This window comes from Echinops telfairi, unplaced genomic scaffold, assembly GCF_000313985.2.
Source record: "Echinops telfairi isolate 266 unplaced genomic scaffold, ASM31398v2 ScPeMD7_23;HRSCAF=83, whole genome shotgun sequence".
NCBI lineage: Eukaryota > Metazoa > Chordata > Mammalia > Afrosoricida > Tenrecidae > Echinops > Echinops telfairi.
The window spans coordinates 40730383-40747231 of NW_022103920.1; the positions used below are offsets into that span (position 1 = coordinate 40730383).

General features: G+C 51.2%; 1 protein-coding gene across 1 annotated transcript in view; it reads left to right on the plus strand.

Moving 5' to 3' along the window:
• SRPK2 (SRSF protein kinase 2) overlaps nt 1–16131 on the plus strand; it is a 154600-nt gene extending 138469 nt beyond the window's left edge. The window contains exons 14-16 of the mRNA XM_045288946.1: nt 3371–3440; nt 4028–4120; nt 14502–16131. Coding sequence (XP_045144881.1) covers nt 3371–3440; nt 4028–4120; nt 14502–14686 — 348 coding nt within the window. The 3' untranslated portion in view covers nt 14687–16131. The remainder of the gene's footprint in view (nt 1–3370; nt 3441–4027; nt 4121–14501) is intronic.
• The last annotated feature ends 718 nt before the right edge of the window (nt 16132–16849 follow it).

The window sequence follows — 16849 nt, forward strand, 5'->3', positions numbered from 1 at the left end:
ACACTGTGTCTCTGGTGCTGTCCCCCACAGGGCCATGGGTCAGTGAGGGGCGTCATGTCTTATAGTGGGGCTGGCCATGTGGTCCTCTCTGTGGACTGGCTGCTTTAATTGGGATCATCATCTGTTTTGTGTTTTCCAAGTTATCATAGCAGATTCAACCAACAAACCTGTAGCATGATGTCTGTGGGGGCAGATAATATCAGATCACAGTGATATAGTTGCTTGATAGCAGTTTTTTGGTGAATATCAAAACCCAGGTCCCTTGAATGGCTTTATATGGAAAAGAATGGTGGCAATAGCCACCATTGTTGGCAGCAGGGGTGGGTGGTGGGTGGGTGGGGGATGGGGGTGGGATTGTTGGAAGAAGAGTTGCCTCACCTGCCCTGTGAGACCGCAGAGGGTAAGGAGGCGATGCTGGTCTGCAGTGGGAGGCAGAGCCCTCCTACTCCTGGTATCCATGCAGTGAGGGAGCACGTAGGACAGCTGGGACTGTGGGGGAGAAGTGTGCCCTTTCAGGACATCAAAGGGAGACCGCCTCGCTTGTCCCCAGCAACACAAAGGGGTAAATCAGGGTGGCCCTGAATTAGACTCTTAGAACTTTTTCAGCTCTGCACCCGTCTGCTTCTAATTTTAGGTTTTAAATGTTGATGATATAACTAGAAAACTAGGGCAAGATCACAGATACAGAGGAAGCATGGAATAGCCGTTTTCTGCCAGGTTACCTGTCTCACCTCCGGTTAGGTAACAAGTTGTCCTCTGCACAGTCCTCTGCCCTGCCAACTGCGTGACAGCCTCTTGCTGTTGACAGTGGCTTCAGTATTTCTGACAGGTTCCATAGGAAATGCTTTCAGCCTGTCTCACTTCTCAAGGGTTTAGCAAAAGCACCTCAGGGCTTCTACGGCCACCGGGAGAGGTGTCATGAGGGTGATGCTTCAGGACGAGTTTGGCCTCCATCCCACCCTGGGATGCCATGGATAACTTGTGTCACCCTAGAGAACTGGATAGAAATAGCGCAATGCTCCCCCCTCTCCCCACCTTGTGGTTGAAATGAACAAATATAGCATTCTATCTAATTCTACTTAAAAACACAAAGCTGTACTAAAGATTGTAGTAAAATAAAGTGGTATGGTCCAGAGTCCTTTTAGCTTATAGACGGCACCAAATTGTGTAGCGTGTTGACCTTACAGACAGAGCCTGGCTATGCCAGGGGAGTTGGACTTTAGCTCCTGCTGCTGAAGGAGGAAGCAGAAGTGGTCCCATTGTTGAATTGGTTTTCTTTTTCTTGAGCTCTGGAACGTGACCTAAGAATTCCATGTGGGCCGAGGCTTTGGCTCTTCTGCATTTGTGTGCGTTGGTCCCTGGGAACAGTGCGTTTTGTGGATGTTCAGGTCAGTCTGTCAGGGTTCATCAGACGTCAACTGCTCGTATCATGGAACCAGCAAGTCACTTCAGTTCCTAGGATCAGAGCGCTCTAGTGTTGCAAAGTGCTTCAGGAGAGAAGCTCCTGGTCTACCAGGGGCCTGAACAGAGAGGAAAGCCCTCCAGTGATTGGGCCAAGTGCAGAGGAACAAGAACACTCCACTCAGAACCAGCACCACATGGCCACGTGTTAGAAATGACAGATACAGGGGATGTGGGGAGTGGCTGACTGTGTTGCCTCATCTCTCGTGTGTAGCTGCCAGCATACAGCCAGCAAACCAAGCCGTGGCACAGAGGCAGGCGTGTCCCCTGACCTCTTCTTCGTATCCAAAGAAACCGGCCTCAGGTTTTGTAGGGAGTTTCCATCCTGTGCTGCTTTCGAAAAAGGCCCTTTTGTTAACAGGCTTCTCCTGGCCCGGCGTGGCGTTGTGTGGCACTGCTGTGGGCGATGTGCTCACTCCCCCGTGGTGCCAGGTCTTGGCTGGCCTTGCTCCTCCTGGCTGTGCTCTTGTCCAGCCTGTAGGGCTGAGTTGTCCGTCTCTTCCACTTGCCCCAGCCTCTGGCTCAGCCCCTGCGGGACGGAGGGTGTGTCATCAGACATGACAAGACCTCTCCCATCTCCCTGAACCCTGGTGGCATGGCAGGGAACCCCAGCTGACAGGGCTCCTCAAGCCTCTTCCCCCCTAGTATGCTGTAGATGTCACTGTGGGGCTTACGCCATTGAACTGATTGCTTCCCAGGCTGTTCCATAGGAGAGGCAGCTGTTCCTTCTGGGATATGGGGGCAACTGTGAGGCGCTCCTATCCTGATCTGACGGAAGTGGTCCAGCTGTGTTCCATGTTATTGGATGGAGCTGAGGCCCCAAGCAAAGACCGGTCAGGGTTTGTTGGCCCCTCTGTGCTCCGGCAGCCTTTGGACGGCTCAGGGCTGGTGTGACCCCCGTTGTCTTCCGTGGGGGTCCTGAGTGGCAGGAGTCTTGCCTCCCTTCGTCCCTCCTTCAGCTGTTCACATGCATTCCTGTTGAAAAGCAAAACAAACAAGCAAAAGGAAATGGCCCGAAGCCAACCATGCCCACTCTTGGTTTGCTAATGGCAGTGCCAAGCGAGGTGGGCCCCTCACACAAGCCCAATGTGTTCTTGAGTTCTCTGTCCTCTGGAGCCATCAAAGCACGTTGGTTGGTACATTTGCCTCGGGGATGGTTCTGGAAGGCAGGGGGTAGGCCTAGAGAGGAAGGGACAGTGGGTGTCAGAGGTCACTGAATCCTTGGTGGGCCCCCAATGCCATTCATAATGGCAGTCTGATTTAGAACCCCAAGTGCTAATCCCCAGAATGAGAGTTTAGTTGTGTGTGTGTGTGTGTGTGTGTGTGTGTGTGTGTGTGTGTGTGTGTGAATTGTTGCAAAGTTAAACCCTTGGTCCAGAGATTTGGAGGAGCAAAGGCAATAGACTGCTGGCAGACATGCTGAGCAGACTGATGGCTTGCCCTCCTGGCCTGTCCTCAAGGGGCTGCCAGGTGATATGGTTGGTTCATCAGGGCGGGTGCGGGGAGGAAGGAAATGGACTAGCCCTGGGTGTCTATGCAGAGCAACTTAGTGCACTGCTTGAGGGCCAGCTCCGGGGTACAGACAAGCCCCGGGCTGGAATGGACTGAAATCTGGCTCAACCATTTCCAGTGCAGGCTCCGGGTTTAGACCAGGCCTGCCTGGGTGCTGGCCAACTCCCCGAGAGTTCAGCTTTGCTTCTGGCAAAATGAAGAGAAAACAGCCCTTATGTGGCCCTAACAGGTGAAGTGAAAAACATTTCTGTGGCGTCTTTTGAACTTAATGGAAGAGACGAGAGGAGGAAGAGTGGCGTTGTGCCCCCTCGGGGCAGCTGGTTTGAGCCTGCTCCTCACAAAGTGCAGGAGAAGTTGGTTTTCTGGAGTGCTTAGCATGTCATCTGTTGTGTCCTAGGCATTCGAGCTGGCAACGGGAGATTACTTGTTCGAGCCACACTCAGGGGAGGACTATTCCAGAGATGAAGGTACGTGCTGAGGCCTCCTTCGCCGGCTCCTGTGCACCCTGAGCTTTTGTCCCAAAGTAGAGCAGGGCTCGGCTCCCAAACACCACATGCAGGCATCTTTGCTTTGCTCTTGGAGCCCCCTCGTCCTGGTGAGCGGGCCCAACGGGCTGCCCCGTGCGGCCTTGTGGGCCTGGCAGTTCACCCAGCTCCCCGAGGGTAGAGCAGGGCCAGCCGGGGAGCAGCAGCAGCCTGGGGCACTGCCGGTTTGACCCCGGAGACCTGTCCAGGCTCCTTTGGTCCACTTACCTGCTGCCCATTCCTCTGTCTTGTTTAGAAGCTGAGTTGAAAACTCATGAATTCCAGCCAGAATGCCATGCTCCTGCCTGGCCATCCCCATGCTTGCTGCTTGTGATGCTTGGGTGCCCTGGGGGAGAGCCCATGTCCACCAAACTGGACCGGCTTGCCCCAGGGCCTCTGCATGCGTGTACTGCAGACATTGTTGATTTGAATCAATTTCTGATTTTTTACTAATTTCAATTTCTCCCCTCTTCTTTTACCCCATCCTTCCCGTCCCTCCCTTTCCCTTACCCTTTTTCTCTCCTCCATAGACCACATAGCCCACATCATAGAGCTGCTAGGCAGTATCCCAAGGCACTTTGCTCTATCTGGAAAATATTCTCGGGAATTCTTCAATCGCAGAGGTAGTACCTCTTCTTTCTGAAAAAAACGCCACGATGCAGACAGAAACAGGATAGCAGCTGCCGGTTGTAGTGCTAATGGTGACAAAGGCATTTCTTCCAAATTCCCAAACCCACCCCAGCAGAATTCCACGCCGGTTTCCAATTTGACAGGGCAACAGCACTTGCTCGGCCCATCCCTGCAGTTGCCCTGAGGACTGGCCCCTGTGCAGTGGCACCTGCCAGCTGGTGCTCCCAGCTCTGCCCCGAGTCCCCCGTGCAGCACGCTGTTTCTGTCTGCGCGGGCGGTGCAGTGTCTGCGGGTGGTGCAGATTAAACTGTTGTGATGGCAATGTTTTCCAATGCAGATCACATAGCATTGATCATTGAACTTCTGGGGAAAAGCCCTCGAAAATACGCTATGTTGGGAAAATATTCCAAGGACTTTTTCACCAGAAAAGGTAACGGTATTTAAGCAACACTAATTTTCAGCATAGTCTCCCCAAAGGAGCGATTGCACATTCATGTGCGAGCAGTGGAGAAAGCTCTGGAGGTTCACAGTCAGGGAATTCTGCTGAAGAAGCGGAGAAGTTGGCCGGAGCCCCTCTCTGTGCGGAGTCAGAATTTTGTAAGAGGACACCACCAGCTCACCACGCCCTCCCTCAGGCACCAGTTGGTGCATTTCCGTGTGTGTAAAAGGGGCGTGTGTGGTTCCACTTTCCGTGTGGGTCACGCACTCGGAGTGTCTCTGCTGCACGGGAAGTGGCCACAGCAAGGGACGAGTGTGGCATCCTCCCGCCTGGGCCCTCAGAGCTGTTTATGGCCAGAGGTCTGAGGGCTGCTTGTTGCTCTTGGCGGGGTGGGGAAGGCCATGCTCATCACACTCTTTCCGCCCTGCCCCACTAATGCTGTGCTTCTCCATCTTCCCTTGACGTGACCGTGAGTAATTGTGTGATTGCCTTTTGTAATCCCCGTTAGCGATATCATTTTAAAAGTCTCAAAACACCCCAATGCCCAAGGATTATTTTTTTATTATTTCAAAGGTCCCTAATAATACCCTCTTCTTTGTGAGGAGCTTAGTCCTTCTTAAGTCACGTTTTCCCCTTTTGGATTTGTCTGGGTTGCAGGACTCTGTAATACAGAGCTTTGAATCCGGAGCAACAGCCCGAACGCCTAGAAAAGAGCCTTGGGGGCGGGGCAGTGAGTTTGTGAGACAGGGAGGGACTTTGAAAGGGAGGTGGCGTTTCTAGAAATGTCTGGAAGTCACAGGTAATTCCCTGCCTCTCCTACCTTAGCCAGATTTTTGCAGCAGTTTGATTTCTTATGGGGTTCCCAAAGATACTTTGTGGCTGCTCCATTAACCAGTGTGCTCTGTCAGCCATTGCATTGCCTTTCCCTGTCAAACGTACGGGACCTCGAGCCATGAGCAGCTCTAGTTTCCTGTCCCACCTCCCACGCTGTGCGGCCGCCCTGGGGCAGGACTTGTGAAACCCTGTATTGACCTTGTAAGGCTGGTGACAGGAAAAGATGTCATCAGATAACCAGGGTTACTTTTGTTCCTGAGGAGTCTGGATCACACAAGCATGGTACTAGGGTTCTCCCCCCCACAGGCTGACAAGTCATGCCAAGCCAAGGGGGCAGGCGGAGCCACTCACCCGAATTCACTGGTAGAGCTGAGGTTTGAACCTGTCAACCTTGAGCCGGGGCACATCACATAATCTCCAAACTTTGTGTCCTGTCTGTCAAGCAGATGACAGGTGGTTCTAAGAAGAAGGTGTAAGAAGTGCTATCAGAGTCATCGTTGTTGCTAGAGCAAAAGTCACCGACAGGAAAACGCTGTTTCAACAGCAGAGTCCTGAGAGAGCGCACTGTGAGAGCGTCCCTAGGAAATGTCCAGGGGGCGGTATTTGAAAATAACGCTGTACTTATTTGACAACAGTGTAGGTCATTGTACGGTTACTCTGGCCTGCTACTCTGTGTGTCAGGGAACTTGTATTCATTGTCATGGTGGCGGCGACTGCAAGTTTCCACATGCTTACAGAGCCTGTGGGCAGTGGCCTGCTCCCAGGAGGAGCTGGCTGGCAGGTGACTGCAGGGAGGGAGGGGCCAAGCAGAGTGCTTGCTCTCTTCCTTGGAAATCAAGAGCAGTGTTGACCTGATGATGCCCCTGAGGAGACTGGGCTGTGTGTGTGTCTCTCTCTCTCTCTCTCTCTCTCTCTCTCTCTCTCTCTCTGCCACTAGGCCACAGCACTAGCTCTTTCTAGTCAGGTAGTGTCTCTCAAAGGCTAGTGGGCAGGTGCCAGCACCAGGGTTTGGACCTGTTTTCCCACCACAGGGATCTGGTGTGAAGACCTGCAGCTATGGACAGCACCTGGGAATTAGACCTGGCTTAGGGCTCTTCTTACCTTTCCTCAGGAGAGCCAATGGGGAGTGCCGCTTGTCTCCATACCCACTGTTGATGGGGGAGCACCAGGGGGCTATGTACTATGAGCAGAGAGATGAGAGGGCCTCCCTGGGTCAGCAGGGACAACACCAGCCCCCCAGCAGCAGTGGGGACAGAGCTCTCGGTAGGCTCCGGGGTGTGGTAAGGGGTGTCTGCCTGCTGGGCAAGTTCAGTTTAAAGCAGCCATCTCTAAGCCCTGGCAGGCAGCTTTCACATGGCCTTCCAGAACCTTCGCCCCTGGGAGAGAACAGCTTGTCTATTCCTCTATGTCAGTGGTTCTCAACCTTCCTCATGCCGCAACCCTTTAATATAGTTCCTCATCTTGTGGTGAACCCCCCCCCAACCATAATTCATTGCTACTCATTTTACTACTGTTATGAATCGGGCGACCCCTGTGAAAGGGTCGTTTGACCCCTAAAAGGGTCATGACCCACAGGTTGAGAACCGCTGCTCTACTTGCTCCCTGAGCTGTCCTGCCCATGCCCACACAGGGTCCCTCTGGTGTGGTGTCACCGTCGTTGTGTCCTGTGTTTCAGTGCTGGTGCGAGCAAGTTCTTTTTAAGGCCTTTGCACTGTGAAGGCCTGCAGAGATCTGTGGTCACTACTATTGCTGAGCCACAGAGCCAAGGCGACAGAGTAGCACCCTGCAGGTCCAGGAAGTAGCGCCCGCCCACAGACTGCCCTGGGCTGCAGTCCCTCCCGTCCCCTGTGGTTTCCTACTGGCTGCAGAGAGCTGAAGGAATGAGGGGTCAGAGGCCACAGAAGCAGTCTTTTGTTAGGAAGAAACTTTTCCTTGTTCCTCAGGATGACCAGGAAGGATTTGTTGGACAAAAGATGCATTTTGGCATCTCTGTAATGGGTACATCTTTGGGCCATAATGGCATTTTTTTATTGTGAATTATTAGTTGGGGGTTTATATTTCAGACCATCAACTCTGCATTACCCCTCTCCCCAGTCCCTGATTTCTCTTCTCCCTCCTCCTGGGCGGGCCCTCGCCACCTCTCCCCCCAGCAGTCACAGCTTCACCGTCAGATGGGCTCCCCCTCTGCGAGAGGAGGAGGGTGGTGACCGACAGCCACGGGAGTGCTCCTCGGCCTGGCCCGCAGGCTCTCTGACTCAGCACAAGCAGCCAGTCTGTGTGTTCCATGAGAAGCGAGCCAGAGAGAGAGAGAGAGAGAGAGAAGATGACTGTGGAAGTGCCCCAGGGCCATTAGAAAGCAGAGCTAGGGAGACTAACAGGCTCTCCTAGCCCTGCCTCCTGGCTTAAGGTTATGACCCCACACTTGGTCAACCCCCACCCCACCCCCACCCGGGCATGATCAGTGTCGGGATTACAGCTGAAAATCGAACTCAGCTAATTGGCATCGTAGCTTCCAGTTTGTAATCCAGTGTAGAGGCATTATCACTAATATGAATCATTCCTTGGACAGGAGATTTTAAAACTCAGGTAAGTTTTTGGCAGGAAATGTAGTTACTGCTCTCACCTTGTCAATGAAAACTCGCCGGTTATTCCTTCAGATGTGGACATTAGCTATCAAAGATCTTGAAGAAACCATTGTGACCACACGCAGTACCTCCGTGGGTTTTAACTCTGCCCTGCGCTCGGGAGGCAGGTCATCCCTTGGCAGTGCCCCCCACAGTGCAACTGAGGACCAGCTTGCCCACCCACCCCACCCCGAAAAACTCACCCCCTCCCTGGAACCAGCCCTGACTGGTCCATAGGGCTTCCGAGACTACATCTGGACGGTGGCAGACGCGCCGCCTCTTTCTCCTACTGAGCGGCTGATGGGTCCAGCGGCTCGCCTAGTGGCTGGCAGCCCGGTGCCTGACCTACAGGGCCACCAGAGCACTCTGTAGTAGACTTTCTTTGGGCATATCACCAGCTAGCCTGTTTAGTAGACAGTGCAGTGTTGAGAATGGAAGTATCCAAGGGAAACGGCTTCCTGAATCCACATTTTGGGATCTGAGTGGCCGTTGGATGAAAGGCCTTCTGAAAACTGGTGAAAAATGACCAGGCCTAAGAGAAGATGCCTTGTGGCCACAGGTCAGTGTACCTGCAACTTAGGGTGCCCACTGCCCCTCGTGGGTCCCGGAGCTGAAGTGGAGCGGGGAGGGGGGAGTTCAGGAGAAAGGAAGGAGGGGCCAAGTCGTTGGAGTACCCGGGCTCTTCAGAAAGTTCCTGGAACGTTATCTTTTAATTGTGTTCACCAACTTTCTGACGCTCCCTCATGGCATCCTGTGATCCTTCATACTTAATGTTTGCAAGGACGTGTGTGAGGCTGCGTTCACTTCATATTCAGAGTTGCCTAAAACCCACAGGCTCATGGGCGTGGGCCTGGTACAGGCTAGAAGCATCACTGGCCTGACTTGATTTTTCTTGGCCTCAAGTTTTTAAAACTTCAGATTGTGTGGTTTTGGAAAATATAAGATATACACGAGGAATGGGACCATGTCTGAGCCGGAGGGGTGGGGGGCATCCTCGGAGGGCCTCTGCCCCTTGGGGAGCCCTGTGGAGTAAGATGACCTCCAAGGGCTGTGCTTCTCCTGTGGGTGCTGACCACTGAGATGGGACCCGGAGAGCGGAGCCACACCCATCCTACACGTGCTCTGAAGTGTGGTGAGAGTGCTTGCTCTCTGGGACGAGGCTCGGCAGGTCCACTCTGAGCACAGAGAGTCTGTGTCATGCTTACGGTGAGTCCCCTGGACCACGATTGGGGCCTGACAAATAGCAGGTTCAGTAAATAGAGCTGGTTAAATTAAAAATAACAAAGCCTGTGTTCAGTAGGTGTTGGTGGGGTGTGGTAGAAGTCCTTGTGGGCTCAAACTCGGATGAGCGTGTGGTTCTCACGTGGTGCCTGGTGCTCTGGCGTAATGATGTGGCCACCCCTCTCTCCCTCATACACACACACACACACACACACACACACACAGCTGGTGTGCCCCAGAACGTCACGGTGCTGCTACACTCAGAGGCAGTGCAGTGACAAAACATGGCGCCACAGAAATGGTGCAAAAGTAGAAAGCAGCGAGAACACTTGGCTGACTGAGTGGCTTCAATCAGTTTAAATTTGAGTGTAGTATGCAAAAAGCAATGAAATACAGGTTCAATGTCCACTTTAGTTCATCCCATTTATACGTAGTTTAATGTGAGCTGCTAATGAGTCAAACGTTGGCTTTACTGCACACAGTAAGAGGAGTCATAAACTATGGCTACAAGAATCATAGAAACCTTAGGAAAAATAGCACAATGTGAAACTGGTTTCTTAATTTGCTCTCCATCTAGGTCCATACTCTTCTGACAGTGTTTCCACTCTATCCCTTCCTTGAAGACTTCTGCTGTCAGATTCACACCATGTCAGTTCAGCAGTTTGGGCTTATCAGTGTTCTTTGAGTTTGGAGAGCAACAGCCTGGTGGGTTAAGATCAGGGCTCTCGGGTGCACGAGGTAAGCTTTCCCATAGCAATTCTCAGAGAAGGAGCAGGTGCGTGGTCAGGATAGGGGACAGTTTTGCTCAGTGAAACCCTCCTGGACTTTTGTTCACCAGTGCAGTTTTCTGTTTTCCTAAAATGTTTCCCTGATTGTCCTGTGTCCTTCTGGAATATCCATCAAGATTACTTAATTGAAGTCTCTCCCACAGCACGACCACCCCACACCCCCAAGGAAGAAAGTCAGTATCGCCTTCTGAACTCTTTCCGCGGCCTTGACTTTCTTTCACTGGCCCAACCGGTCCCTCAGAAGCCACTGTTTTGATTGGACCTTCTTTTTGAAGATATCCTGATGCGGCTGAGACTGGTGTTTGACTGAGGGAACTTGTCTGCAGCCACCCACTGATCGCAGAGACACATGAGCCACAGCTAGCTTTGAATAAGCATGCATGTGTGAATTGGAGCTCTAGTAGCAAGTGCTTTTTGACTTAAGCCTCTTAACATCAGAATACCTCTTAAATGGTGCTGTTGTATTGTGGGCATTGTCATCGGTATTTTATGACAGCTTTTCTCCCTATTGATGCATACAATTCAGTGGGTTTTTGTTTATTCACAAAGTCATGCTATGGGAGAGCATCAGAAGCAAGCCTGGGCCCATGAGCGTTCACTCCCCATTTTCCTGCTGTCTCCTGGCAGCCACGATGCTCCCTTCTGTCCAGCAGGCCAGTGCCTGTCAGCAGGACCCTCCACCACTGGGCCTTCGTTTCTGCCTTCCCTCTGCAGCCATTGCGCTCACCCATCTGGTAGCGGAGATCTGCCCTCCCATCTCCTCTGCTAGATGGATAACATTCCATTGTGTATTAATTTATTCACGAGTTGATGGGCATTTTTAGTGTTTCCACCTTGTTGAATTAATGCTGCCATGAACATTCATGTACAGGTTTTTACATGTGCTCATTTGTCGTCCATTTTGTACATTGCTTCTGATATCTAAGAAACTCCGCCCGAGCCATGGCGAATGCCTGTTGCTTTCTTGGAAGAGTGTCCTCACGGGGCCTGTATTCCATTGGGCTTGCATTGTGCATGTGGGGGGAGGTAGACTGCGCACCAGTTGACAGTGTGAACATTTGCATACGTGTTTCATCCACCACTGTAAGAAGTTGCTCTGCTCTCTTGCACTTCACCTTTTGCTTTGTACCAGTCGTAATGAGAGGGCTCCAAAAACTTGTGGACAAATGAAGAGATGGAATTTTCCAGAAATTTTTGAAGCCCTGTGATACTGTGACAGGTTGATTTTCTACATGACCTCCACTGAAGTTTGTCTTAGTCTCTTTGACATGATTTGCTTTATAGTTAACAATATTCATTAAAAACAGTACTGTGATTTATTATCTACCCCCTCCCATGTGTGAACATGATTTCACGGACAAAATATTTTCCTTCACAGACTATTTAAAATAACTAACCTTCAAGAGAAGTCTCACAGCAGTATGTTTCCATAGAAAGCACCCCTGTGAGTCCACCTGTCCGTGTCTCGGCCAGGCTGCTGCCCTGTGACCTTCCCACTGGCACAGAGCTGACAGCTGTGGTTCGCTGTGATCTCCTGAGGAGGAATGGTGGATACTGACCTGCTATCTCCGCTGTTTCCTTGATGAACCATTGTGGTTGAGTTTCCCAAGAGAAGAAAATCAAAACTCATTTGTCGCTAGTAAGGGAGTGTTTTAGCCCCTTTTCTCATGGGTAGCTGACTGCCCCTGCATTCCTCACGTGAACAGTGCAGCCATGCTTCTGTTGTGCCACTCTGCCACCCCGTGGGCATTTCTGCAGTTGACGGCGTGTTGAGGGTGTAGGCCTTGCGTTTGCTCTGCAGCTTGCAGTGCTGGTCTTGGCTGTCGGGTGGGTTCTCCTCTACGTAGCTTTTGGATTTTGCTGTTCTCTCGTGAGCTCACCAAAGAAAGCCATTCACGAAACCCCTGGAAATCTGCGTCCATAAAGCCGACAGCCAAGAAACCCCCTGGAGCTCAGTTCCCCTCGGTAAGGCCCCGAGTCCATGTGGCTCCGTGGCAGTCAGTGTGTGCTCCGCTGTGCCCTGGGTCTCCTGTCAAAGCGATGGGAGCAGTTTTAGGTGAAATTGACCGCAGTGTGTTGTGGGTGCTGCTGGCTGTCTGAAGGAGCCCTGGGGTCACAGGGGTTACCAGGGCAGCTGCTGCCTGCAAGGTCTGCAGTGGGATCCTCCCGCTGCTCCGCAGGGAAAGACCAGGCTTTTTCCCACTTACAAGCTAGAGTCTCGGGCACCTTGGGGCGGTTTTCCCGTCTCAGAGTCACTGTGAGCTGCCATCTACTCAATGGCAGTGAGTTTGGAATTGTATATGGGTAGATCTTTTTTGTTTTTAAATAGTTCTATTGGCATCTACTTTACATATCCTACCACTTAACCATTTGAATCCTGTAAAGATTTGTGTAGTCATCACCACGATCCATCCAGACTATTTTCTCTCCGAACTCATCGTTGTTAGCACTCTATTGCCCCCATCATCCCCTGCCATGCTCCCCTCCAGTTACTGTCTCTATAGATCTGGTCCAGGGTTTCCAACAACCAAAGCACAATCGTAGAAAACCAGCTAGCGAATGAGCTAGCAGCAGCTCCCAGCAGTGACTGGACGAAGCCCAGGGCACCCTGCGGCAGAGCGTCATTCCCTCAGTGTTGGGTGTGGTCCTGGAGGCTCACCCCAGTGGGCCTGCTTCCTGCCTCTTCCCGGGGTCCCGGGGCAGCTTGTGCCGGTCTGAAGCCTGTTGGGTGGGGGGCCCCGGGTCCCGGTTGGTGGATAGCAGGCACCTGTAGAAGCAGGTGCTCTGCCCTTCTGGAAAGTGCCATGTTGGAGAAGGCAGGCAGAGCCACGGTGGGCACTGCTAACGGGGCCAGCCCTGCCTTTGCCTTCCTCAAAAAGATCCTTTAAAAAATGGTCCTTGTGGTCATGTGCAGCAGAGCCCGGAGTCTTGGTGCCTCTTACTGCCCAGCATGGTACTGTCGAGTGTCACATCAGCCATCGGGAGGTGTCCCTTCTCAGGCCAAGATCCTCTTGGTGTGCAAGTACACACTGGGTGTAATCTGGGGGCAGGGGGGCAGCCTATTAGGCTGCCTTCCTTGGGCTTTCTGCCTTCAAAGAGGGCAGGGGTGTTGAGCGAACGTCCCCCATTGTTCTTGTCAAGACTTGGTTTCTTCTCCCAGGAAGCCACCCTTCTCCTCCCCCCCACCCCCCACCCCCCACCCCCACTGCCACTCTGGGAGTGATACTGACCCCCTCCCTGCAGCCCGTTTTCCCACACGAGGACCTCGACAAGAGATGCTCTTTAACGGGTTCTTGATGCAGCCCATCGGGACTGCAGCTCCCCAGCGAATCGTGGAAGAGTCGGGGTTAGTTGGGTGCTTTGGGTTTTTTGGTTTTTCTAATTTTCTGTAATATTTCATTGTATGGCTTTTGAAGGGGATGGGAGTGGTCTTCCGAATGGATTTGAGTAAATAGGGAAACCCTGATGGAGAGAGCCCTACGGGGACAGCCGAGTGGAGCCACCTCCTGGGGCAAGACTGTGGATTGCTCTACTGGGGAGACTTTCCTCTCTCTGGCAGGGCCAGGTATCCTGTGAGCGTTTCTGACAGACAGTCAGAAACGAGGTTTTCTTCATGTACTTGGGCCTTCTGGCAGTTCAATCTGAAAATTGTGTGCCTTCCCACCCACCCCCCAGTTATGGAAAAAAGCCAATTATAATTCATAAGCCATGAAATTTGTATAGTCATTGCACTGTTGTTCCAAGCTGCTCGTGACCCACACATTTGATATCACAGCCATTGCCTTTCAAATAGCATGATGTCGAGGTTTCCATAGTGATGTCCATCCTGGAATCCTAGACGTCACAACAGTTTATAGACCTGATGGTATGTGATACAGCTTGGCTTCTAAAATTCCTTGTTCCCTAGCTATTTAAAGAAAGTTAAAACTTAAGGGGCTCATTTCAAGTAGCCCTCTGAGACAGTGCTGGTGCACAGGATGTTCAGTTTCACCGAAAACCCTGGCGGGCCCTGCTCTGGAGAAAACACCGCCCCCGCCCCACCCCATGCTACCATGGAGAAGGGAGAGGTTTCAGCCAGAGAACTGGAATCGGTCGGAACACTTCCTGCTAGACTGGGGTGCACATTGCACAGAATCCCAATCGGAGCAGCTCCGTCAGCCTTGGCAGATACCCGGATGTCTGGGTTTCCTGGGGATAGCTTACCTGCACAACACCCATGGCCCAGATGTGATGTGCATGAGCCCCGAACTGTACCCCTTTTCTGTCAGTCCCCTTTACATCCTTCAAGCTAACTTGAAATGCGCCCCCTAATGCGTGCTGCTCAGCGGAGGCCAACCGGCCGGCCTGTCGGTGGCCGACTTGGAGGGCTGCAGGTAAGTTGTCTGCACGTTGAACAGAGCCCGGCGGTGGTGACAGCAGCAGTGGCCAGCGGAGCCTCGCTGACCGCCGCGTGCTTTCTCTCCCACAGGAGAACTCCGGCACATCACCAAGCTGAAGCCCTGGAGCCTCTTTGATGTCCTTGTGGAGAAGTACGGCTGGCCCCACGAAGATGCTGCCCAGTTTACGGATTTCCTCATCCCGATGTTAGAGATGGTTCCGGAAAAGCGAGCCTCTGCTGGCGAATGCCTTCGGCATCCCTGGTTGAATTCTTAGCAGATTCTGCAAATATAGAATTCTGAGCTAGCCAGTGTCTCCCGGTACCTTGGACATAGCGGTGACTCTCACTCTTTAACAGGATTACAAGTGAGCTGGCTTCACCCACAGACCTTTGTTTTGCTTTGAGGTACTGTTGATTGACATTTTGCTTCTTGTGCACTGTGGCCCTGGGGAAGGGCAGTCTTTTGTCTTCAGCTAAGTAGCTTACTGACCCACTTTCTTCTGCAAACAATAACACGGCTCGGAGCATTGTTTCTTGTGTTGTGTGACATTCAGATGTCATTTTTCTTGCTTTTTTGAACGAAAAATACTTTCCCCCTTGTGTTTTGGCAGGTTTTGTAACTATTTATGAAGAAATATTTTAGCTGAGTACTATATAATTACAATCCTAAGAAAATTATCAAGTTGGAATTAAGAAATAGCAAGGAAATATGTACTATTTTAATCTTCTGGCAGAGGGACAGCATTCCTGTATTATAGTCTATGTAAATGCACCCTGTAAATGTTCATTTCCATTAAATATGGGATGGGGACTAAAATTTGAGAAAAGCTACCAAGTCTTGAGTGCTTTGTAGCTGAAGTTGTATGTAGCAACTTTGACTGCTCCGGGGCGGGGTGTGCAAACTCTTCATTCCCTAGCCGACCTTTTCCATTGGAGTCTCTGGTTTCTGAGTTCCATTACTATGTGGCACTTTAAAGGAAGACAACATGCTTCTCATTCTAAAGTACACAATATAATTTTAGACTCCCATTTGTATTTTTGCATATTTTTCAAAGTACTTTTGAAGAAAAAGGGCAATTTCCCTCTAACAATGTGACAACTCAGTACTCCATGCCGGCCTCTTCCCAGCACTGTCGGGAACTGCGCCGAGAGGAGACGGCAGTAGAAACCTGGTCGATCGAGGAGCGAAAACAGCGGCGTGTGGGCAGGGGGCGCCCAAGGGTTTGTCTGAGACACAGCATGGTCATCACAATTGGCTGGGTGGGCAGATGGCTCCTAGCCTCTTGGGGTAGCTGATCTGATCATGCGCATTCCATAGGTGGGTAGTTGTATGTGTTGCTATAGCAGATGCCAATAGCCTCTTTGTCTTCCTCATGAACTGAGGTAGAGAAAATGATTTTTCCTTCTGCAGCTTGTATGTACCCTCTTTGACTTTTAAAGTCCAGGACACTCACCCTAGTAGTCTAATGAGCAAAGGTGTCGTCTGCCTCTCTTAGAAGTCGGTCAGATGAATGAACGTAAGGTTTGTTTGGGTTTCTTTATTTTTTAAACATTTTACTTTTAAGGTGCCTCGTTTTCTTGACTTTTGTACATTAAATTTTATCCATATGCCTTTGCAATAACTAGATTGTGAAAAAGATAGCAAGTGTTGTAACAATACTCCATTGTTTGAGGTGCCTGCAGTTGTCTTAAAAATTAAAGTGCCCCTCACCCCCCTCCACCCCCTTGTCATGGTCATTGGCCTATATGTGAAGTGATAGGATCAACACACATTTGGTGTTATTTTAGTGTGGGGCAGGCATCCCCATGGGCCACATGCGGCCCACCGAGGACAGTCATCCAGCCCACTGGGTGTTTTTGCTCCGTTTGTTTTTTTACTTCAAAATAAGATATGTGTAGTGTGCATAGGAATTTGTTCATGGTTCGTTTTTAAACTATAGTCCGGCCTTCCAACGGGTCTGAGGGACAGTGAACTGGCCCCCTGTTTAAAATGTTTGAGGACCCCTGGTGTAGGGTCACCCAAATGGAAAGGAGGAAATAACAGCCTCGTTGCTGGAAGCATAGTTTGTATGGCATGCATTCTAGCTTATTCTGGGGGGTCATTTATTGTCTGGGAAGGACAAACTATGCATTTAGAAAAGAGGCTGCCGCCAGTAGGATTCACTTAGTCGAACTGCAGGATAGAGAACTCCTTCACTCTGGTTTCATCGAGCACACGTGAATTGCTTTCTGTTTGAGCGTCTTTGTATACATTTTCTGGGGGTCGGGGGTGGGCGTGGTGCTCACTGTGAAGGAACCAGACAGCCCATGTTGGGAACCAGCACCTCTCTCAGGCAATGCGTGGCCTTCATTTGCTGAATTCTTTTCATGTGTCTATAAGTGGGCCTTAAGGGTCTGTGACACCTGGTGGCTATAGATGGAGTGATGTCATCCACGAT